Source organism: Otolemur garnettii, unplaced genomic scaffold (assembly GCF_000181295.1).
Source record: "Otolemur garnettii isolate 467f Iridium unplaced genomic scaffold, OtoGar3 scaffold00096, whole genome shotgun sequence".
NCBI classification, from domain to species: Eukaryota; Metazoa; Chordata; class Mammalia; order Primates; family Galagidae; genus Otolemur; species Otolemur garnettii.
In genome coordinates this window covers 5,387,379-5,411,553 of record NW_003852491.1, presented here as the reverse complement: position 1 = coordinate 5,411,553, position 24,175 = coordinate 5,387,379, and the positions used below count along the sequence as shown (strand labels likewise).

The window sequence follows — 24,175 nt, the reverse complement described above, 5'->3', positions numbered from 1 at the left end:
GACTTGAAAATAAGAAGAGTCCTACTTTTCTTAGCACCTGCCAGGAGCTTGTGTTCATTCTCCTATTGACTTAATTCAGGCTTCTTGTCTAGGGGTAGCATTTTGCTAAGTTTACTTATTTTACATATGAGGAAACTCTGAGAAATAATGTGCCCAAGGTCACAGTGCTTGTAAGCAACAGGGCCAAGAGTTGAACTTGGGTGGGTCTGACTCTGGAGCCTCACTGCTTCCTGCTCAGCTGCTCAATATCTGAACATAGTTGTATGTGAACACAGAACCCTGTACAATTTTATTTATTTATTGAGACAGAGTCTCACTATATTGTCCTTGGTAGAGTGCTGTGGCGTCACAGCTCACAGCAACCTCAAACTCTTGGGCTTAGGCAATTCTCTTGCAGCCTGCCAAATAGCTGGGACTACACGTACTCACCACAACACCTGGCTATTTTTGGTTGTAGAAGTCATTGTTGTTTGGCAGGCCCAAGCTGGATTCGAACCCACCAGCTCCAGTGTATGTGGCTGGTGCCCTGTCCACTGAGCTATAGGCACCAAGCCCCTGTACAATTTTAAATCTTAAATGCTGTGAATTAGTTGTCCAAATGTGAGTCCCTTCTCTCCTCCATCCTCATCAAAAAAGCTCCTCTAGCCATTTTCTGAATTTCTTCCTATAAAGCAGTGATGTTCATCTGTCAGTTCCTGTCTGTGAACTGTACAGTATTTTTGCTCTCTGTAATTTCAATTGGAGATGTCATTCTTTCATTCATTTCAACACATAATTTATGGAGTGCTCAAAGAGCAACTTGTAATCATTTTCAAAGTTGATACCCTTTCGGTGTTTGGGGCAGTCGGGGGGTTAGATTTTGTCTTTGCAATAAAATGAATTCCCAAATGGCATGGTTTAAATTCAATCCTACAAAAGAAAAAAGAAAAAAAAATAATAAATTCAGTCCCACAGGTGTTTCAATGGCCTGTTGACCTATTTTAATTATATTCCCACATATTTGTAGTATAGTTATGGAGCAATTGCTAGTCATTAAAAAAAAAAAAAAACAGTCAAAGATTTCTAAAGCAGAGTTCATGACCTATTTAGAAGAAAGGAAAAGCTGCAATTGTCACAATGTAATACTAATTTTGATCCTGAGCATTGTGGCAGGCAAAGCACACATAATACGGTTCCGTATTTTCCCTTGTTTGGCTGAAAGTCATACATACGCTTTTCTGAAAAGGTGCTTTTTCTTGATACTAAATTTTAGGAGGAGTTTACTGTTGCAAAGATAAGTTTCTACTTTAGTTTTATAGAAACCAAGGAAATATCTTACAAATGGCCAGGCTTTTTAAAAAGCAGTACCATGAGTCATTCTTATATTTAGTTGCTTGGTAGTAATACAGTAAAATATTAAATAATGCTCAAAAAAATGATGGGGAGGCCAGACGTGGTGGCTCACGCCTGTAATTCCAGCACCCTGGGAGGTGGAAGTGGGTGGATTGCTTGAACTCAGGAGTTGGAGACCAGCCTGAGCTAGTCTGAGAGCCTGTCTCTAAAAATAGCCTGGCATGGTGGCAGGCACTTGTAGTTCTAGCTACTTAGAAGGCTAAGGCAAGAGGATCACTTGAGCCCAAGAGTTTGAGGTTGCTGTGAGATATGATGCCACAGCACTCTACCAAAGGTGACAAAGTAAGACTTTGTCTCAAAAAAATAAATAAAATGATGGAGAAATCATTTGCAGTTCTAGTACCTAAAATAGCTACTCTCTTTTATCACCTCACCAACTTAATTTTTTGTGATGAGAACAGTAAAAATCTATTCTTTCAGCAAGTTTGATATATATATAGTAGTATATTAATATTAACTATGGTCACCATGCGTCTTAGATCACTAAAATTTATTCCTCTTGTCTCACTAAAGTATGCTTTAAGCAGCATCTCCCCTTCTCTCCCCCTCAGCGTCTGGTAACCACCTTTCTACTCTCTGTTTCTATAAGATTTACTTCTTTAGATTACTTTTGGGTATTTCCTTCCAGTCATCTTTCTTGTGCTTATTTTTTAATTGCAACAAGCCTACATTTTTATGTCCTGCTCCCTTAACAATTAACAGCGGATCCTTGCCAATTCACATCTTTCCATGTTGCTACATAATTGTCAGTAAATACGCACTTCATATTTCCTCACCCTCATTTTCATAACAGGCTCATTCAATGGGCAGAACATGGTCTATTCTTAGTTTAGTTTAAGTACAGTGTTTGACTTCGGGTGAGTTTAACATTTCCCCCAGCATTTTAGCCGATAAATGGCCATCTTGAGCAAGCATCAGCTCAGAGAGTGAAGATTATGCTCTTCTTTTATTTCTTACGCAGATACCGAGTTTTGGCAATTGGGGATGAAAAAGATCAAATCCCGAAGCCGGATGAACTTAACAGGCAAGTACTGACAGAGTACCTTTCCTCAGCTACTTGATTTGGTTGCTCACAGCATAGCCCCAGGTAATCCAGGGCACACAGTAGTGCCCATTCTGTGTGTTGTTTATACTGCTTTTATGCTAGAACATCAGACTTCAGTACAGTTAACCCTGAACAACTCAGAGATTAGGGGATACCAACATCCTGCACGTTCAAAAACCCATATGTAATTTTTGACTCTCCCAGTAACTTGACTATCAGGAGCCTACAGTTGACCAGAATTCTGCCCTTCTGATACCACAAACAGTTGATTAACATATACTCTATGTGTTATATGTATTAAAATAAGCTAGATAAAAGAAAATGTTATTTAAAAAATTATAAGGACGAGAAAATATATTTACTATTCATTAAGTGGAAATGGATCATCATAAAGGTGTTTATCCTTGTCTTCATGTTGAGTAGGCTGAGGAGGAGGAAGAAAAGGAGGGGCTTGTCTTGCTATCTCAGGGGCTACAGAGACAGAAGAAAATCCCCGGGCGAGTGGACTCTTGTGGTTCAAACTGTGTTGTTTAAGGTCAGCTGTAGTTGCCACAAAGTCTATGTAGTCCACAGAGACTAAAATATACATACTTATTATGTAGCCCTTTATAGAAAAAGTTTCTGACCCCCTAACCTCAAATGTTACTGGCCTAGCTGTAAGGAAGGTTGGTGATCTCTAACAAACAAATAATTTTATCATTTATAAGTTATAATTTGGAAGGCTATGCTGCATAGCTCAATTATATTTTTGTTGTTGGAATTTTGGGGCTGGGGTTGGGTTTGGACCCGCCACCTCTGGCATATGGGGCCAGTGCCCTACTCCTCAAGCCATAGGCACACACACCCCATATCCCATACACACACAACACACCTGCTCAATTATATTTTTAGTTCCTTTGCCGCACCTCATTTCCCTCTTCTGTTTAATTTTCTGCCTTAAATATTAGACTTAAAACCTCAGCTTTTGGCTGGGTGCAACAGCTCACACCTATAATCCTAGCACTTTGGAGGCCCAGATGAGAAGACTGCTTGACTGCTTGAGCCCAGGAGTTTGAGGTTACAGTGATACCATTGTACTCTATCCCAGGCAACAGAGCAAGACCCTGTCTCTAATAAAACAAAAGAAAAACCTCAGCTTTGGGAAGCTATAAGCTTTCTCAACCTATGAGCTTTCCAGGAAAACCTCTGTTCAGAAAGCTCAGCTTTTTTCCCCCATCTTAGATAATCAACATTCAATTTGATTTTAGCTCTGTATTTTGGTAAGAAACCTATTGTCTTTGAAGGAAGACTTGTTTATTTTTTATTTATTTTATTTTCTGAGACATAGTCTCATTGTATCACCCTCTGTAGGGTACCATGGCGTCACAGCTCACAGCAACCCCAAACTCCTGGGCTCAAGCGATTCTCTTGCCTAAGCCTCCCAAATACCTGGGAGTACAGGTGCCTGCCACAATGCCCAGCTATTTTTTGTTGCAGTTGTCATTGTTGTTTAGCTGGCCCAGGCCGAGTTCAAACCCGCCAGTCTCAGTGTATATAGCTGGCGCCGTAACCACTGTGCTACGAGCACTGAGCCAAGGAAGACTTCTTTAGAATTGGAAGAAAATATAAGCACTAACTATATTTGTTAGTAGTCACATAAACTTATTCTAGGAATGTTACCCCTTATCCATTGGATAGAAACTTTTTCCCTACAAAAACTGATCAGTTGGCTTGGTGCCTTCTCAAAAAACAACAACAACAACAAAAAAAACTGATCAATTAAGTCTAAAAATCAGCATTGATTTTGTTTCATTTTGTGAATAGTCTTGGCATTTGTGTCACTTTTGTGAGATTGAAAGCTTTTTTGAAAAATAAGAATTGCTTCCCTGTAAGACCAGTGGTGCCTTGTGGCCTCATGTTGCCTTGCCGCTTGCTCCTCTTTTTCAGTGTGGATGACATCCACTACCTGGTGCTTCAGAACCTGATGCAGAGCACGCTGGCCCTCTCGGACAGTCAGATGAAGTCCTTTCAGTCATTCCAGGTGGGTGCTGGCTGCCTGGCAACACAGCTAGGACACAGGCCCTCAGAGGCCGTGCGGGTGAAGTGTGGGCTCCTGCTCTTCTCAGCTGGAGGCTCTCAGGAGGCCTGATTCCCCTGAGACATCAGCCCTTGCTTCTTTCATCTGTGTGTTTTATGTTGTTTTTATAGTTATATTTAAGATATACAACAGGATGCTGTGATATTTGTCTAAATTGTGAAAGAATCACCACATCAAGCTAATTAATATATCCATCATGTCACATAATTACCTCTTTTCTTTTAATAGTATGAACCAGGGGTCCTCAAACTTTTTAAACAGGGAGCCAGTTCACTATCCTTCAGACCGTTGGAGGGCTGGACTACGGGACAGGATAGTGTCGGCAAAAATACCCGGCAGGCCAGATAAATGTCCTAGGCGGGCTGCATGTGGCCCACGAGCCGTAGTTTGAGGACACCTAGTGTGAACCTTTGGGATCTCCCCCCTTAGCACATTTCAAGGGTACAGTACCTTGTTGTCACCTGTAGTCACCATGCTGTACATTAGCTCACCAGGGCATATTCATCTCACATAACCGAAGCTTTGTACCCCTTGACCAACATCCCTTCATCTCTCTCATCTTTAAAATATAAAGATAGGATCCAATGACCTCAAAATTCTTCCCAAAGCTGAGGATTTTCTTTTGTTTTATTAGAGATGGGGTCTCGCTCTGTCGCTTGGGCTAGAGTACAATGGCATCACTGTAACCTCAAACTCTTAGGCTCAAGTAGTCAAGCGGTCTTCCCATCTGGGCCTCCAAAGTGCTAGGATTATAGGTGTGAGCTGTTGCACCCAGCCAAAAGCTGAGGTTTTAAGTCTAATATTTAAGGCAGAAAATTAAACAGAAGAGGGAAATGAGGTGTGGCAAAGGAACTGAAAATCATAGCCTTCCAAATAATGACTTACAAATGCTGAGAGACTGTGTTTGTTAGAGATCACTGAATGGGAAAGCTGCCTCTCTCTAGGCAGTGATTTGTCTGTCTCCTGAGAACTAAGGTCTGTGCTGCTGCTTTATTGTGGCTGAAGGAGGATGAGAAAGAGGAAGGCAAATCCCTTTTAGCCCCATATTAAAGCCTGGAGCTTGGGAAGTCGGTGGTCTTATTGCTCTTTGACAAATATAGACCCTTGAGGTTCAGAGAAGTTAAAGCATGTGCCTAAGATCAGGGAGCTCAATCATCATACAAAACCCCAACAGACAGTTGCTGAGTGGAGCCTGTACCCAGCCAGGGCATTATTCTTTCTTGTCATTAATCCTCACAGAAATTAATTCCAGGTAGAACCCATTCACTTTGTATTTAATCTCAAACCCTGAAAATCTGCTCCTCTGGCTTATATTAACTGATCAACCTGGTTTGGAATGTGAGGGAAAAACAGAAAACAAAGGGATGATATTTTCTAGTTCTACTGGTGTAGACCCAGGTGGGCACTGGGTGTTTCCCAGGCCTGTGCTTGTTCCTATGGTCATAGGGGATAGAACGGTGGAAAGGACTGGGGGGAAATGGCGCTGTTTAGGGAAAATATGTGATCAGGTTTGAGTGTCTGGCTTCCAAATACCACCCTGGCCCTAGTCATTTAACAGCCCTGGCCAGGCCATGACCTTAGGCTGAGTGTGCCTTTGATCTCTCCTGTTTGCATTCATCACCTGAGGGTCCAGTGGCCTCCTGCAGAGACATCTGGGACCAACAAATTTGAGAGGCCCCGTAAAGCATTCTCCATGCCTACATTGCCATGACCCTGTACTTTTTTTTCTTGTGCCTGTTTTATACCTAGTAAACTGCATATATTTCAGACCAAGAGGCTGGTATCACACCGAGCACCCCTCTACCACCCTAGAATTTTGCAGATGAAGAAAGCGAAGCTCCATCTGAGCCCAGACATGGAACAAGAACAAGCAGTGTGGGATAAAAGTCCCAGGTAGCCCACAGGGCACATCTGGCCCATGGCTTTGTTTTGTTGGGCTTATACTTATTTTTTTTTTAATTTACTTCCAACATTGCACACAAGAATCTATCTTTCTGACTTTGCTCAGTGGCTATGGAGTAGACATTTTAGGTCTTCCGTCTCAGCAGTAAGTCAGAGCTGGATAAGACCTTAGAGATTCTTCCATCACTCCTTAAACAAGAAAGGCCAGCCCCAGAGGGAAGGGAGAAACTAGTTTCATAACCAGGTAATGGAAAAAGCCAGAGTCCTGCTGTCCAGCCGTGCCTTATAGCCTATATCCAATATCATCTTGCTGCTTTTTCCTTCTCCACTCCCCTCTCCAAATGGTATCGTATCTAGGCTCTGATGGATAGTACCAAAGGACCAGTCACTCTGCCTCCACTCCAGGGGCGTGGGAGGTCATCTGAAAAAGACCTCTGGGCCAGCAGGAAGCAGGTTACCTCTCCAGTGACTCCTGAGATCTGGCAGTGAGGACTGGGGGGCCAATAGTAATGAAATTGGGACTCCATACAGGACCCCCAGTAGATTCTCTCTGTAGCCATGAAGCAGGCAAAAGACCTCAAGCTTGCAGGCAGCTGTGTGTTCCCTGTGCCTGTGATAGCCCAGCCCCTTGGGAATCCATGCAGGGTGTGTGTGTGTGGGGGGGGGGGTGCTCCTCAGCTCACTATGTCTGGTCTGAGCCCTCCTGTCCCAAGGCAACAGTTGCCTGGGGAATCTGTCCACTCAGTAAGTATTTCCAAATGGAAGGGGAGAGCACAAAGCACAGAAGACTGTCAGAGAACTGATCCAGCTTGACTCAGTGCTCTGTGGGGTAGGGGGAGGAATGGTGACAGAATAGCCACCCTCTGCTTCTATCCTCTCTGCCCGTGTAGAGTGTTTGTCTCGTGAGAACTGATAGTGCCCACGCCAGGACTGATGCACGGCCAGTGCCATGTAGAGAACACATGTCTACACAGGCCTCAGTCTGACGGGCTCTGGAGAATACCTCCATGCAGCGTGAGAACCCCAAGTCCCCATGTTCTCTGCTGGAAGGCAGCATAGGGGTGGCTTGTAGTTGTCTCCATAGTTGTGCCCCTGCCAAGCCATGAGGCCTCAGAGGAATGCTTAAAGGCCTTTGTGCCTCAGCCTGCTGTCACTCGGCAGTCCTGAGGGTAGTGCCGGAGGGAACCTTCCAAGCCTAAAATCTTCAGACCATGACAGTGACTCTTGTTGGCCACCCCTTTTGAGGTGACAGTCTAGTAGGATTCTCAGGCTAGCATGTGCTGAACACTCAGGAGCTGTTGGTGGGCTGAGTCAGCCCTTTTCAGAAACCTGCAGTAAGAGCCCTGCTGATCCTGTAGTCCTCAGGATGATTTTCCTCTGAGCTGGGCCCAGGTCCATGTAATTTGCTTGCTGAGCCAGCAGGGGGCCTCCTTCCATGTAGTTCTCCATGGGAGCAGCAGGTGCTGGGGGCAGCAGCAGGAGTTAGTCTATGCTCTCCTGGGACTTCCAGACAGCACATAAGCAAATGAGGTCTGCAGGTAGAGGTAGCTGCCATGAGAATAAAACAGGGCAATGTATAATAATATATAACAATGTATTTATATCATACAGCACAAACAGAATAATATAATACAAACAGGATAATATAAATGTAGCCCCAGAGAATCAGATTGGAGAAGGATTTGTAATTTGAGGGGAAATATTTGAGCGGAGACTTTAATGTTGAGGAGTCAGCCATGCAGGGATTTAGGGGAGTAGCCAGTACAAAGGCACTGAGGTGGAATGCTTTGGCTTTTTCAAGAAAAGTAAGAAGGAGGACAAGCTGGGTGGAGGAGGCAAGGCCAAGAGGTGGGCAGGGTCCCACTCCCAGGTTCCTGGGTCCTAGCAAAGACTGGGTACTACTCAGCCAGCAGGATGGGAATGTGTGTCTGTTGTAGACATCCAGGGTTGACATCAGCTACTGTGAGAAAAGATCAGGGGCAGTGGAGAGGTGACATGGGGAAGCAGAACGACTAGTTAGTGGGAGGCTGTAGTGGGGAACAGCAGTAGCAGGGACAAGATGGACCCATGTAGATGCATTTAAGGACATATTCAGAACGTAGGGCCAACCAGGTCCACAGAGGCTTGAGTCAAAGTCTAAGAGACATAGTGATGACTGAGATGATTCTGCATTGACTCGCAGTATCTGCATCCAAAAACATGGGCTTAGAGGTGAGGAGCTTTCCTGCCTCTCCAGTTGTTTGTCCTTCTCTGTGGTCCTTGGAAGTACGACTTGATGATCTGAGAGTTGGGATTGTTGCTTCCTGTGCTTCACCTACACACCCGTGCACGCGCACATCAGCTCAAGCTCCATACCCCTCTTCCCTGGTCGCATACTTCCTCTGTAAAGGGTCAGCTGTGGCTCTGTGCAGCTGCATCCTCTGCCTCTTTCATCTAGCCACCTGGAGAATCCTGCTCACCTTGCCACATTGTATTACAGACTTTCCGCCTCTACCGGGAGTACAAGGAACAGATTCTTGTGAAGGCCTTTATGGAATGCCAGAAAAGGAGCTTGGTCAACCGGCGCCGGGTCAACCACACACTGGGCCCCAAGAAGAACCGGGCCTTGCCCTTCGTGCCAATGTCCTACCAGTTATCCCAGAGTTACTACAGGTAAGGGAGAGCCCTCAGTAGCCCAAGGTCAGGCTGAGCTACACCCTGGCTGCAAAGAGTAGCAAAGGAATCTTACTTTTTTTTTTTTGAGACAGAGTCTCAGTATGTTGCCCTCAGTAGAGTGTTGTGGCATCACAGCTCACAGCAACCTCAAACTTCTGGGCTTAAGCAATTCTCTTGCTGCAACCTCCCAAGTAGCTGGGACTACTACAGGTGCCCACCACAATGCCTGGCTATTTTTGTTGTTGTTGTTGTTGTTGTAATTGTCATTGTTTTAGCTGGCCCGGGCTGGGTTTGAACTTGCCAGCCTGGGTGTATGTGGCCGGCACCTTACCCACTGAGCTATGGGCACCACCCTGAACCTCACATTTTCATGAGAGAATGTGGGGCCTGGGCCTCCTGTGGCCTTGTGTGTAAGATGCAGGCTCAGGGAGGAGCTCCGTTCTCAGCACCTGCCCTTCCTCGTGTGGGAATAGGTGACACTGGCCGTATTTTGTAGGGGGTGCTACCATTTTGGCAGGTAGTTCTTTTTCTCTTGTTAGATGAGTTAAAAACAGTTTTGAATTTGATAATTGATCCCACTAGAAATCCGCTGTCCTGGTTGGGCATAGCTCAGTCCCTCATCCTCATAGTGCCGAGCCCTGTGCAGCCACCTCTTGGGCCTATCTGCAGCACCAGCAGCCTGCACGGGCCTGGGGTGGGGCAGTGCATTCAGAGGGGCATTTTCCTGGAGTTCCCATCTGAAGGGGCTCTCACTGTGTGACTTTGCACCACAGCACACGTGGCACCACCGGCCTCATAGCACACATACAAGCAGTCCCTTAGAACGTTCCTTAGCCATAGCCTTGACAGCTTCCTCTTCTCTACACTGTTCTTGCCAGGCCTGAGGCTGCCTGGGGGCAGCATTCACATGCTCGAATACACCACCAATCATCTTTTGCTTCTTTTACTTTATCCCTGTGCCTGTGGCTCTGGGCACTTCCTTCTTCCTAAAACCTCTCTTTGTTGGCCCGTGTCCGGTCAGGCCATTTGAGCTGGGGCCACTGCTCTGGCCCACACATTCTTATCTGGGAACTGAGGGAGTGATCAGCAGGTGAGGAAGATTCCGGGCCTCTTCTCTCTCACTGTTGTTACAGAGTCACAGAACATCACACTCTTGGACAGAGATAGGGGCTTGGCTCTGCAGGCACCAGATGGAGACAATGAGAACAAACACAGTGTCCTCTCATTTCCCTGGGAATCAGGGCCAGCTTTGTGTAAAGATGATACTACAAAAAGTACATTCCTCTTCCCTATTTCAGCAGCTGCTTCTAGTGAGCACCTGCAAGGTAGGATGTGGAGCATTGGGAGAAAAAACGGGACCTTGCCTTGGAGGTGCTCCGGCAAGTAGAGAAGAGATGCACATACAGTGCTCGGCACCCAACGCAGGGCCTTCCTGCACTTGATGTGTAAAAGAGCATCAGGAGTGGTAGTTGTACCATAGTGATTTGATGTGCTCAGAGTCCATCCAAATCAAAGTGTCCCATAGCCCATCCTCAGTCAGACCCTTTCTCTTTGTCTGTGTAGGATTTTTACATGGCGATTTCCAAGCACCATCTGCACAGAATCGTTCCAGTTTCTTGAGAGAATGCGGGCTGCTGGCAAGTTGGACCAGCCTGATAATTTTTCTTTCAAAGACCAGGATAATAACAACTCTACAAATGACATGGTGGCATTTTCTTTGGATGGCCCTGGAGGGTATTGTGTGGCTACTCTGACTCTTTTGTCCCTGGGCCTCTTGTCTGTGGATGTCAGGATCCCAGAGCAGATCATAGTGGTGGACAGTTCCATGGTGGAGAACGAGGTCATTAAAAGGTAAGAGCTCTGGGTTTGCAGAGCCAGGACCCCCGGCACCACACAGTTTGGACTCGAGCATGTCCACAGAACTTCAGGTGTCACTGTTTCCTCTTGTCACTGTGGTGTTGGTAACTATTTGTTTAGTCATTTGTTCTTATTCAAGAGACATGTGCTAAATTTTTCTGCTTTATGTCTGGCACTGCGCAAGGCATTTGCCAGACAAAGACAAGCAGAGTGTAGCAGTGCCTTTAGGGGCTCATGGGACAGGGCTTCCCAGATCAATAACCAGAAATGACAGGACAGTTTCCATGGTGTCCTCTGCTGGGGCCTCCCAGGTGCTATGGGAGTCTGCCAAAGAAGACCCGATAGAGCAGTGTAGGGGCAGGGTTAGAGAGGAAGCCTGGATTGGCCCAGGCTCTGTGAGGGTGTCAGATGAACTGGGGCTTCCTGGGAAAGTATTTTTTGGACATGATCCAGGCAAAAAGAACAGCTCTTGGAAAGTCACAGATCTGTGACCAGGGGTCGATGAGGTGTGTGAGAAGGGAGGAGGGAGGGAGGTGTGGAGCAGCAAACCACACTGAGCCTCAGCAACAGAGCAAAGCCAGAGATGGTTGCTCGGGCAGCCACTTGGGCTGGCCTATGTCCAGGCATCTAGATCTCAGTTCTCTTCTAGCTTGGGAAAGGATGGAGGCTTGGAGGATGATGAGGATGAAGAGGAAGACTTAGATGAAGGTGCAGGGAGCAAGCGCCGGAGCATGGAGGTGAAGCCGGCCCAAGCCTCCCACACCAACTACCTGCTGATGAGAGGCTACTACTCCCCCGGCATCGTCAGCACCCGCAACCTCAACCCCAATGACAGCATCGTGGTCAACTCTTGCAAGGTGAAGTTCCGGCTCCGCCACACCCCGCTGCCCACCCATCTCGGGCCCACTGGTGAGTGCTCCCCACTGGGGCTGGGGGAGGAGCTGGCCCATCAACCAGAGATGTGTACCTTCAGGCTTCAAAGGCCAGCTGTGTGACCACGGCTGACACAAAGCAAAATACCCCCTTCCTTGCCCCTGACACGAGGGTGTGTCCTGAGCCACCTTCTCAGGTGACAGTGCTGTCTCTCTCTCTGAGAGAGCTCACCGTGCTGCCTCTTAATCACGGTCATGGCAGCCAGGTGTCAGCAGCCAGCTGGAGGGGCTCCTGAGCAAGCGCAGCAGTGCCTTGACGCGCCCCATTTGCTCTTCATGGCAGCCCTCCTCACTGATCCTGGTTTGTCTCCCGGTGCCTACCTCTGTCATTCTGAAGTCCACTTTTAGGAAATTTTTAGGTATTATTTTTTGACCCCTTGCTAAGATAGGTAAATGCTCTGTTCACAGTCATGATCTCCTATCTCCTTTATTTCCAATTTAGTTCTGCTGATGACCTTTAAAACTTTAAATAACTTGTTAAACCACAGTTTCCCATGCACTCTCTCACCTCCTATGATGTAATATTAAGGCCCCTTTCTTTCCTGGGTTTCTGCCCCTTTCCCACCTCTGGCTGACTGACCATGATATGTAGAGGCACATCTCGGAGATACTACAAGTTCAGTTCTAGACCATCACAATGAGGTGGATATCACAGTGAAGCAAGTCACAAGTATTTTTGGTTTCCCAGTGTACATACAAGTTACGTACACACTGTACTATAGTAAGTGTGCAATAGCATTGTGCCTCCAAATGTAACATATATACCTTCATTAAAAATATTTTATTGCTAAAGAATCCTGATGGTCGTCTGAGCCTTCAGCCAGTTGTAATCATTTTGCTGGTGGAGAGTCTTGCTACCATGTTGGTGGCTGCTGACTGATCAGGGTAGTGGTTGTTGAAGATTGGAGTAGCTGTGGCAGTTTCTTAAAATAAGGTAACAGAGAAGTTTTCCTCATGAATTGGCTTTTCATTTTAAAAAAGATTTCTCTGTAGCATGTGATGCTGTGTGATACTATTTTACCTATAGTAGAATTTCTTTTGAAATTGGAGTTAATCCTCTCAAAACCTGCCTGTGATTTCTTCACCAAGTAGGTTTATGTAATAATCTAAATCTCTTGTCATTTCAACAATGTTTCCAGCATCTTCATCAAGAGTAGATTCCATCTCAAGAAGCCACTTTCTTTGCTCATCCATAAGAAGCAACTCTTCATCTGTTCAGTTTGAGCATGGGATCACAGCAATTTGGTCACATCTTCAGGCTCCACCTCTGACTCTAGTTCCCTTGCTATTTCTACCACATGTGCATTCCCTCCCCTGAAGTCTTAAGTCCCTCAGAGTTATCCAGGAGGATGAGAATTCGCTTCTTCCAGATTTTCCTAAGTTGATAGTTTGACCTCCTCCCATGAATCACAAACGTTTGTAATGGAGTCTAGAATGGTGAATCCTTTTCAGAAGGTTTTCAATTTGCTTTGCCCAGATTCATCAGCGGTATGGCAGCAATAACTTTATAAAATGTTATTTCTTAAACAAGACTTGAGTTGAAATTTACTGTTTAATCTATGGGCTACAGAATGGATGTTATGTTTGCTGGCATGAAAACAGCATTTACCTCCTCGTACATCTCCATCAGAGCTCTTGGGTGACAGGTGCATTGTTGGTGAGCAGTAATATTTTGAAAGAGATTTTTTTTTCCTCAGCAGTGGATCTCTACAATGGGCTTAAAATATTTAGTAGATTATGGTGTAAACAGATGTGCTATCATCCAGGCTTTGTTGTTACACTGATAGAGCACAGGCAGAATAGATTTAGTGTTAATCTTAAGGACCCTAAGATTTTTGGAATGGTAAATGAGCATTGGCTTCAATTTAAACTTGCCAGTTGCATTAGTTCCTAACAAAAGAGTTGGCTTGTCTCTCCTTTGAAGTTTTAAAGCAGCTCTCTGGAGCTGTGAAAGTCCTAGATGGCATCTTCTTCCAATATAAGGCTATTTCATCTACATTTAAAACCTATTGTTCAGTGTAGCACCATTCTCCACCCCTGATGTCAGCATTTGTCAGAGGCCACTCTGGCACATTCCCACTGGATCCCTGATCCTCTTGTACTGGAACCCTGTGCACCTAGGGGATCCAGGTGTGAGGGCATGGCAGCTCCAGAAGGCCCGCTGGGCTCCCCTGCTCCTGAGGCGCACTACCCATGTATGATGCACATCCTTATTTTTCCCTCAACAGTTTGAGCAAAACAATGAGCATTACACACAGCAAAATACAGTAATTGGCCTCATTTCAATATTGTGTCTTAGGGAATAGGGAGGCCCAAGGAGAGGGGAAGAGACGGACAGCTAGTCAGTGGAGCAGTCAGATTGCACACAACATTCATCTGCTAAGTTCATCTTATATGGGTGCAGTTTGTGGTACCCCAAAATAGTTACGACAGTAACACAAAAGATCACTGACACAGATCACCATGACAGGTAAAATAATGAAAAAGTGTGAAATATTACAAGAATTACCAAAATGTGGCACAAAGACTAAGAAGTCAGCACATGCTATTGGGAAAATGGCACCCTGATAGATTGATGCAGGGTCATCACAGCCTTCACTATCAGTTTACCACAGTTAGAATTCTGTGCTTTGTCTGAAGTTTGAACCAGGCAAAAATGCAGTGGTAATCTATAGTTGTGGCCTTTGCAGACATCTCTTATAGGAAGCAGCAGAGACCAGCCCTGGCTAGTGTGCGCAGAAGTGAGAACACATTAGTAGGGGCCCTGGGTACCTCCCAGGGTCTCAGGAGCAGTGAGCACGTGAGCATGAGGAAGGGATGGGACCAAAGCATCCCTGACTGAGGACTTCCCCTCCAGAGCACTGTGGGTTCATAGTCTTGGATCCCTGGCCCCGACCTCTGTGCCTTCCCTTTACTTCTTGAGCGGAAGGATCAGAGTGGCCAGAGGGAATCCAGTCCAGTCAGCTGTAGTCAGGGGCCCAGGGCAGAATATCAAGAGTCTGGCTGCCAGGGACCCAGTGTGCCCACTCAGAAGGTGACCCTGTGGCTGCTGGGGAGCAGAGAGCTGACACAGAGCATGCCTTGCCTCAGTGTCATATGCACGTGAGTCTGGGAAGGGGCCTCCTGTCGAGCTGCCTCTAGAGCTTCCTCCTTTTCCTCGCAGCCACTTCGCTGGACACGGTAACGGCAGGAACTGCCTTCCTTCCTGACACATTCACCAGGCTGATAAACCCCCAAGAAGACACCTACAATTTAGAAGAGTTTGTCCACCAATTGGAGGTGTCCGGGTATAAACCTGAGGATGTGTCTGCTGCTTTGGAGATCTGGGAAGCCATTGCAGGTGCTGGTTGTTTTGGGATTGACAAGGAAGAGCTGCACAGATGCTTCTCAGCCCTTGAGAAGACAGGCAGTGAGCACACACGGACATTCACAGACTGTGTCCAGGTGAGCTGTGCATTAGGTTCACCCAGGGTCAGCAAAGCAGAAGTTTCAGATCTTGGGCTAGATGCTCTCTGCAGTAGACTTGGTTTGGAGCTTACTATAGGGTGAGTGGTGGTGTTTTTTTTTTTTTTTAATTAAATTAGTTGTCAACATTTAAAACCAGTGCTTAAAATCCAGCCCCTCCTGAACATTAGAAGATCTGACCATGCTGGGCCTTGTTCCTTTGGCACAATTGGCTGCATCCCAGTAGCATTTGCCCCCCCAAATGGGCCATGTCATCCCTAGCTCTGTCCCCACAACTCCCTGACATCCTGTGCTGGGCCCACTTTACCTGCTGGATGCCCTTGAGTCAGTGACTCTTGAGTCCCAAGAGTGTGCTAACAGATGGACCTTTTGGATTATGTCCCTTGGCACCTGGCATGTCCCCGTCCCCTCTCGTGTTGTCAGCAGTTGGTAGTGGTCTGATGCATATCAGTTGCAATGTGTTGTGGAGGTATCTGCGTTGTGTCTTGGAATAGGAGGAGCAGCTAGCTCAGGCCTTGCAGACTGTAAGTACTAGAAGACCTAGGGACAGCTGGGAAGAAGAAGCTGTCCACCTCATAGTTCCCAAGATCCAGAATGGAATTGTGTCTGTCATTATCAAATGAGTTCTTCTGAGTGCAGGAAATATTGTTCACATGGGATTTACCTGTTCACAAAACTTGGTATACCGGTAGCCCTAGGAGGTGAGTGCAGCTCAGAGAAGGGCAAAGCTTTCCTAAGGCTGTAGGGGTGGAGCCCAGATACCAGGCTCCTGGGTTGCAAGCTAATGAGTCCGGCAGCTCCTGCTTCTTCCTGGGGCCCTACCTTGGGCCCCAAAAGCAAATACCTGCTACAAAGCCTTCCCAGACCTGTTACCCAGATGGGAGTCCTGGCTTCAGGATAGAGCAAATTTCTTGAACCCTTTGAGTTGTGGGGATTTTTAATATAAAAAATATAAAGAAGTATAATGATGACCCGTTTACCCAGTGCCCCTCCTCAGTAGGAGCCAGGACATTAGAAGCAGGTGTGGTATAAATATGAGAGTTGTTGTCATCCATATGGAATAATAACAGCATTGGCAGAAGAATTTACTGGAATTTGGGGTGTTGGGTCCTGTGGCCAGGCAGGAGGAGACTTGTAAAGTCATGTCAGCTTTTGAGGGAGCATCTGTGGTTGCATGAAGTTCACGTGTCTGACTCATTTAGTGAGTGGCCATGCTAAGTGTAGAAGGGGAAGGACACTACCCCAGTACACGGCTAGCTGGTGGCAGACCCAGGGCTAGAAGCCAGGCCTCATCCTGATGGACCTGGGCTTGCCACCTGTTCAGGATGCCTCACTCATCAGGCAGGGTAGCCCCCTCCACTCACCACTCACCGAGCCAATCCCAGCATTCCTGGATTCCCAGATCCAGTGTTTCTCTTGCTTTCCCTAGGCCCTCCTGGAGCAACACCAGGTGCTGGAAGTAGGTGGCAACACCATTCGCCTGGTGGCTATGGCCTCTGCCCATCCCTGGCTTCTGCACTCAGTGAGGCTAAAAGACAAAGAGGAGGAGTCTGACTCCCAAAGAGAAGACCATCTGGCCAGGCCTCTGGAGGGGCCTTTCAGTGAGGACAACCCCCCCGAGGGGGTGGTACCCCCTTGTCAGGTCCCCCAGAGCATCAAGAGGAGCGCCAGCTGGACCAATCAGAGTGGGGAAACCGATGCCGAGAGTACTCAAGAGCCCCCTGCAAAGAGGCCAGCTCTTCAGGATGTGTGCTTGGCCCTCAGCCCCGAGCCAGGAGCAGAAGAAGAGGTAGAAACCCAAGCCCTGGTGTTGTCTCCAGCTCCAGAAGACACTGTTGGAGAGGACCAGGAGACTGTTGGGTTGTCCAGCTCCTTGGGCCAAGAGCAGCTGAGCTGTCAGGCCCAGCTTCCAGAAAGCTCTGAAGACCCTAAAGGTACCACTTGTCTCCCACCCACCTTAACCCTACCCTACCCTCCTTCTCGGCCCTCACCCTGATTGCCCCACACCTTCCTTTGAGGTGGGAGACCTCCTGTCACTGGCTATAAGGGCCTTCAGCTTTTCAGGGCCTAAACCCTGAGATCTGGAAGATAGTCTTGTTCATAGTGTATTTCCACTGGAGGGCAGAGGCTGCCCACATGCCCACAGGGATCACTGAGTCACAAGTGCAGGCCTCTGCCGTGTGGTGTGACAGCGCCAGGCTGGCAGACATACCCATGCTGAGACACACCCTTCCTCTCCCACTTTGTAATCAGCAGTGGCTTTTTCATGTGGTTCCTTGGTGTTTTTGTTTATTCTGGGGTATCCTGCTTAGGGGGTTTGCACACACAGCCCTTGTGGTCAGAGCTTCTGGATGGAAAATGAGGTGTTCACTGGCTTCCTGTAGCGTGGAACTTCCTCAGGGTCTGGGAACAAGCTCCCCACACTTGTACTCTGTGGCATGTTCTGGTTTTGTGTGCTGGCACCAGGCTCCTGGCCCAGCCACTGTAAGGATGGGTGCTCTGAGAGGAGATGGGCCGTTGTCATTCTGTTATCCCTGAGCCTGGAAGTGCCTAGCACATGCTGGGCATTTGGTACCTCTCTGGATGAGTGGAGAAAGACACTCTTCCCACTTTGAGTCTCTCACATCCTTTCTTCTTCCACCAGGGTTGGCAGAGAGTTCTGGACCCAGCTGCCTCTCCCAAGCAGCACGGGAAGGGTGAGTGTGGGCCCATTAAGGTGCCTGGGGTAGGCCTGAGCTGAGTATGGGGAAAGTTTGGAGACCCAGAGTTAATGATTCACGTGAAGGCCTTTCATGAAGATGCCAGCTCAGAGAGTCTGCTTGACACAGTCATTCTCACTGGGGCATTTGGAAAGACACAGCAGGCAAGGACTAGACGTGCTGGGTGGTCACAGCACCCAGATTTCTCTGGAGTGAGGACTGTGCTTCCAGAACGTGCATAGTGCTGGCTGGGCTGAGAACCATGAGCCAGGTTCTTTCACCTGCATTGCTGGGCCCCCTGACAGCCCATGGTACCCTCATCCCCATTTTACACAGAGGATGCGGGGAAGTACTTCCCAGAGAGAGTAATCCCAGTGTCAGGGCAGATAGGCCCAGAGTGCCCAGGTGCTGGTCCAGGGCAGCCTTCTCTCCAGGAATTTGCACTTTCTTCCCCAGGACCACTGTGCTGTAGAGTTGAGAGGTGGCTCAGAGGCCGCAGAAGTCTTTGCAATGAGTAGCACCTTCCATGGTTGTGTGTGCTATCCTCAGTTTGGCCTAAGTGTCCCATGCTTCAGCTCCTAGGAGCTCCTATGTGGCCCTCCCAGGGCCTAGACATGGTCAGAGCCAAGTGACCAGCTAGTCTAGGACCTGTGGCATTCCTGGCCCCATGTGGCAGATCTGTCCCTAGGGTAGTAGCAAGAACCTTGTTCCAAGGCAGGTGTATCTGGAACCCCACACATGGTGCAGAATGGAGTGTCTGGATATCAACTTCTACGAGCTTGGCCGGGGTAGTGGGGTGGAGCTGGCAAACTCAGAGTCCTGAATCTTGTCCTACCCCTGCCAGTGTAGAGGGACTTGGGAGCTGTGGGCTCATTGTAGCCTTGGTCACCACTGCATCTGAGCAGGTCTCCACACTGTGGCTCCCTCAGTTGGCATCGTGGGTCTCCTGTCCACACAGGAGGGAGGGGGGAGGCCAGACAGCAGAAGTTGGACGTGCCAGCTGTGAGCCCCTATCCTATCTATGAACAAACTGCCGATTGCTCACCCTACAGGGACTGTGAGAGCGTCTTCTTCATTGGCCGCCCGTGGCGCGTTGTGGACGGCCACCTGAACATGCCGGTATGCAAGGGCATGATGGAGGCCGTGCTGTATCACATCATGACCAGGCCTGGCATCCCTGAGAGCTGCCTGCTGCGCCACTACCAGGGTGTCCTGCAGCCAGTCGCTGTGCTGGAGCTGCTCCAGGTACTCCTGGGGCTCAGCGGGGTAGGGGGTAGATTCCTGGGAATACAGCAGGTGGGAGGCTTCTGCTCCTTTCCCCTCCCCTTTCTGCTCACCTCTAGCTCCCTCTGCCCAGATCCCATCTGACAGGTGCCCCCTGCAGCCCCAGCCTGATGGGGCTTCTGCCCCAAGGCCTGTCCCTCACCGTGTCCTCTAGCAGTTCCATGCTGCCATCCAAGCAGAGAAATACTATCCTGGAACTCTTGCCTCTGATACTTTCTCTGTACCTAGGGTCACAAACTCACAAGCATACAGGGGTAAAGGAGCTTTGCAATGCTGGTGGGCGGTGAGGAAAGACCCAACCTTTCAAGGGCACCTGCCTCCCTGTGTGATAGCCCAGCATGCTCAGGGCTCCAGCTGTTTGAGAAACTGGAAGCTTGCAGTTCACCACTGAAACTTCAAATTTAAGGTGCTACAGGCCAATCAAAACCCACCCAGAAGCCAATCTCAGCCCACGGGAAGCCTGTTTGTAGCCCCTGATGTATAGCTGTCCTCAGAAGGGCGATTACTGTGGCGGCCCCAAGCACTGTACAAAACAATGCTCAAGCTGCTCCCACCCCTGCCCCATCCTTTTCCTAACCCCTCCTGGTAGATCCCTACTCATCTCTCAACGCCAAGTTCAGGTGCCTTTGTGACCTGTGTCTGATGTCTCTAGGGCCTGGAATCCCTTGGCTGTATCAGGAAGTGCCTGCTGAGGAAGCCCAAACCTGTCTCGCTCTTCTCCAAACCCGAGGTGGAGGAGGCAGAGGCACCTTCCAGCCCAGGCGAGAGCCCCACAGTGTTCTATGAACCCACGCTGGACTGCACCCTCCAGCTGGGCCGCGTGTTCCCCCACGAGGTCAACTGGAACAAGTGGATCCACCTATAGGGCACCTGTGGGCATCATCTCCCATCCCAGCCGCCACTGCCACTGCCACGCTGGTACCACCTGGTGTTTGGCAGACCCCACCAGTGCCCTAGGACATCAGTTCGTATGGGGCTTCCTGCAGCAGGTGCATCCCACCGTGCTGGGAATGTAGAAGGAGGCCACGCCTTTCAGTGCCCAGGCTCTACTGGGGCAGTTCCTTGGAACCTGCTCTATCATACCATGAGATGGTGCTTCTTGTCCCAGCTCAGTAGGGATGTGTTGGAACAGCTGCAGGGGCTGTGGTTCCTGTACTGTCCCCTCATGTCTTGGCTACTGCTGCAGCCTATTTCCTGCTCTCAGTGGAGCTGTCTGCTGCTCTCTCTGGAACCTGTGGTTGACTTGGAGAAAGCCCCAGACGGCTCACGAGGAGGAGCTGCCATATGGGAACAGAGCTGCCTTCCAGGCACTCTGCCTCCAGGCACATCCCAGAGCCATCATCGGGGACCAGTGTGGCTACTGGTGTTCGCTTGCCTGTTCACCTCCCATTCCCAACTCCAGCCACCTTGGCAGACTCCTGGCTCCTTGTGTGCCCAGGCACCACTGAGATGAAGGGCCTGTGAGAGACATGTCTCAGAACAAGGGGTTCACTGATGCCAACGGGCCCTTGCGGACACTGTAGCTCCTCCCCAGGCAGGGCACCCCACTCCAGCTGGCATTGAGCTACCCACTCAGGCGCTGAGCTGGGACCCCTTTTCTAGCCTTGCAAGTTACTTGGCAGGCCCCTGCTAGGCTGGGTACCCCACTTTCTCATCCTGGCTGGCAAGTACCTGCCAGCCCCAGAAATGAGGAAATCCCTATAAGTTTTGGTTTTGTTTTATTCTTTAACACCTTTTCTCATTTAAAAAAAAAGTCTCTGGCAGGTTTTTTTTGTTTTTTTTTTTTTAATTAAAATGAAGTAACATGCATTTAGTTTTGTGAGTGTCCTAAAGAATTACTGATTTTTCTGGGTGATTTCCCTGGTTTCAGCTGTGGAACATCCAGGAATGGCTATCTCCAATAGCACCAGGGGACAAGGGAATATACTGGTGCTTCAGCTAGCAGGCATGGGATGGCCGGCCTTTGGGATGAGAAAGACATAGTCCCTTCACCTGCCACCCTTGGCCTCAAAAGCCCTCCTGCTTTCTCAGCTAGTCCCTGGCCTGCCCCTGCACAGAGCAGCTCATCCTTGTGAATCTAGCAGCTCCCAGCCCAATGCCACGCCCAGGGGCAGCTCCACGTAGCTGGTGCTGTCAGCAGGTTACAGAAGTCATGGGCCTATAAGACAGATTTGAACTTCTCTTTAGCATACATTGTTCACATTTTTTTTTTTTTAGTTGCCACCATTTAAAAAATTTGGAGGATTCGCTTTTAAAAAAAAATTCAGACTCCTATCTTCTCTTAGAAAATAGAAAGTTCTAGTAACAGTGAACTTAACTTCCTACATGTGACAGTCACAAGTGCTGAACAATAGGCAGGACATGTCCCAACCTCGTCATCTGTGTCTAACACTCACCTGCAGCTTCTGTTATTCAGCAAGCCCTTTTGGGGGGACTTGTGATCTTATGGCGCCTGACCTGGCCAACACCCCTATCCTGGGTGTCCATCCTCCTGCCTGGGACCTGCCCTGACCTCAGATCAGACCTCTGGGTGAGGGGGACAAAGGTGGCCTTGGATTGTAGTCCTGGGGGAGAAGCTGAAGCTGGACAAGTCTTAGCATGAGTTTTTTCTTCTTTTTTCAATTTCATTTATATGTAAAAAAATTAGTATGTTTTGAGATTTTTTGAAGGGATTAAGTAGAATAATGGATGTGATCTACTTTGTGAACAGAAAACACTGCATGTGTTAATCTGGGGATACAGTGTGTGACGGGGGAAAGAAAGGTTTTGGGATTGGCAAATGTTTCTTAAAATACTGACCTTGAGAGGCTGAGGCAAGAGAATCGCTTAAGCCCAAGGGTTTGAGGTTGCTGTGAGCTATGACAGCACAGCACAGTACTCTACTGAGGGTGACATAGTGAGACTTTGTCTTGGAAAAAAAAAAAATACTAACCTTGACATTCATATCTCAGAGACTGAGTTTTCTCATCTGAAAAACTGGGGGCAGAGGAAGGGCACCAGGGAAGCTGAAGGTCACCAAGTGTGAGCATGTGGTAGGGTTCAGCCACATTGGTTCCCTTCCTTGTGGCCCTGAATGAGGGTCAGTGTGGATATATGTGAGGTGGGATGGAGCAGAGGGACCTAAAGCAGAGAGGGGACTTACAGGAGCATCACTGTACATTCCCTTGGCCATTTTGCCTTCCTTCCTCCCGCTACTATCATGAAACCCACCATCCACCCATCTGAGGCAGCTCTCTTCCAAGCTCTCCACAGGGGTCTCCAGGAGTCACAGTGGACCAGTTGTGAGCTTCAGGGGGCAGGCAAGTAACAAATGAGAGCCTCCCGGGAGGGGCCTCAGCTTAATACCAGGAAATGGTGGCGACTGTGGAAAATTAAAGTGGATATACCCAGACTGGGAGGAATGCAAATTTAGAAGAAAAATGTTAAGTACTAACCACCAAATAAAACCCACAAAGAGGCCAAAATGGGTCTAACCGCTCCTCTGCGCCCACCAGAGCAGTGCTAGGTGGTGGCTTCAGGTCATGCCCTCTGACTTGGGAAGGGTGCAGCATGGGTGCGCACAAACACCCTTAGTTTTGTGACCCCAGTGTTCCTGCATCCTATGTTCTCATCTGCCAGTGTATAAATCCATTTTCTTTTAAATGTTTAAAGCCTTACAGTTCTGGGCGGCGCCTGTAGCTCAAAGGAGTAGGGCGCCTGCCTAATATGCCAGAGGTGGCAGGTTCAAACCCAGCCCCGGCCAAAAACTGCAAAAAAATATATATATGTTACAGATCTGGTTGCAGCCTCCACCATCATCTTCAACCCCCTTCCCCGACCTGCTCTTTGCATTTACATCTATGTCTGTATACCCTGGAAAATATGGGGCTGTGACCCCATGTGACATAAAACCTTCCTTTAGGAGCAGCTCACTCTGCCACTCAGGAATACCCCTGCATGTCGGCATCTGCATGCAGAGCGCTCCCTTGTCAGCCACTGGAGTTTCCCCAGAGCTGATGTCCTGAAGTCCTGTTCGCTTTCCCTTAATGGAGATAATTAGAAATACCTCCTCATCTTGTTGCGCTTCATGGTGCATCCTTGAGGCTGCCATCTGGGGCTTGGCCTCTGTCCCTTCTCCAAGCCTTTCTTAGATATTGTTCAGCCTGTTGCTGCCAGCCACTTCCTGTGTCCCCGTCCCAGCCTCAGCCGAGTGACCACACACCCTGACAACTGTCCTTTCTGTGGGCCATGACACTCTTCCACTGAGGTTTTCCAAATGCGCATGTGTATATGCATGTTGTGTGTGTACATGTACATACGTGTGTGCTTGCCTGGGGGTGAGCATGTGATCTCCCTGCGTCATGGGAGCTCCATCTCACCTCCCAGTGCCGGGGTGGCGGGCACCCACCTAATCTGCTGAATTACAAAGGACCCTGCCAGTTCACCACCTGCCTCATCGCCCATATTCCCTGCCATAGAGCGCTGTGGCAATTGTCTGGGGTCCCCATTATAAGCACCTGCAGATGGATGTCCATGTCTCCGTCTTGGACAGCAGAGCGAGCCGGGACACTATGTTCAGCTAGCACCTGCCACTTACAGCACTCATCGGCAGATGGTGCCAGCGGCCCGAGAAGCTTTGTTTCCTATTGGCTTACTTTGGTTTCCCAGCCTGGGGCTTTGTCCACTCATGTTTGAGGGGGAGACCAGAAGTAGACGTTGAATGAGTCATAAAATTTGACTTCTCATAAAATTGGTGATGTAATAATGACATTTTCTGAGCACTCTGTAATGTGCAGACGCTGTTCTGGGTACTTCATACACGTTAGCTCCTGGTCTCACAGCAGCCAGAAAAATAAGTCTGTTCGATGTACCTATTTTTTTTTTTTTT

The 24,175-nt window shown here is 48.3% G+C and overlaps 1 protein-coding gene across 2 annotated transcripts in view; it reads left to right on the top strand.

The window, feature by feature from the left end:
- The window catches only part of GTF3C1 (general transcription factor IIIC subunit 1), a 115,469-nt gene that overhangs the window by 81,888 nt on the left and 9,406 nt on the right, over positions 1–24,175 (top strand). The window contains exons 28-37 of one of the 2 annotated variants that reach the window (XM_023516723.1): positions 2,354–2,416; positions 4,364–4,457; positions 8,896–9,068; positions 10,635–10,922; positions 11,578–11,837; positions 15,024–15,304; positions 16,755–17,259; positions 17,970–18,021; positions 19,077–19,269; positions 19,961–20,180. In XM_023516723.1, coding sequence (XP_023372491.1) covers positions 2,354–2,416; positions 4,364–4,457; positions 8,896–9,068; positions 10,635–10,922; positions 11,578–11,837; positions 15,024–15,304; positions 16,755–17,259; positions 17,970–18,021; positions 19,077–19,269; positions 19,961–20,173 — 2,122 coding nt within the window. In that variant the 3' untranslated portion in view covers positions 20,174–20,180. Of the gene's footprint in view, positions 1–2,353; positions 2,417–4,363; positions 4,458–8,895; positions 9,069–10,634; positions 10,923–11,577; positions 11,838–15,023; positions 15,305–16,754; positions 17,260–17,969; positions 18,022–19,076; positions 19,270–19,960; positions 21,068–24,175 lie in introns of those variants that run through there. The other variant, XM_003795750.3, reaches the window with a different exon arrangement.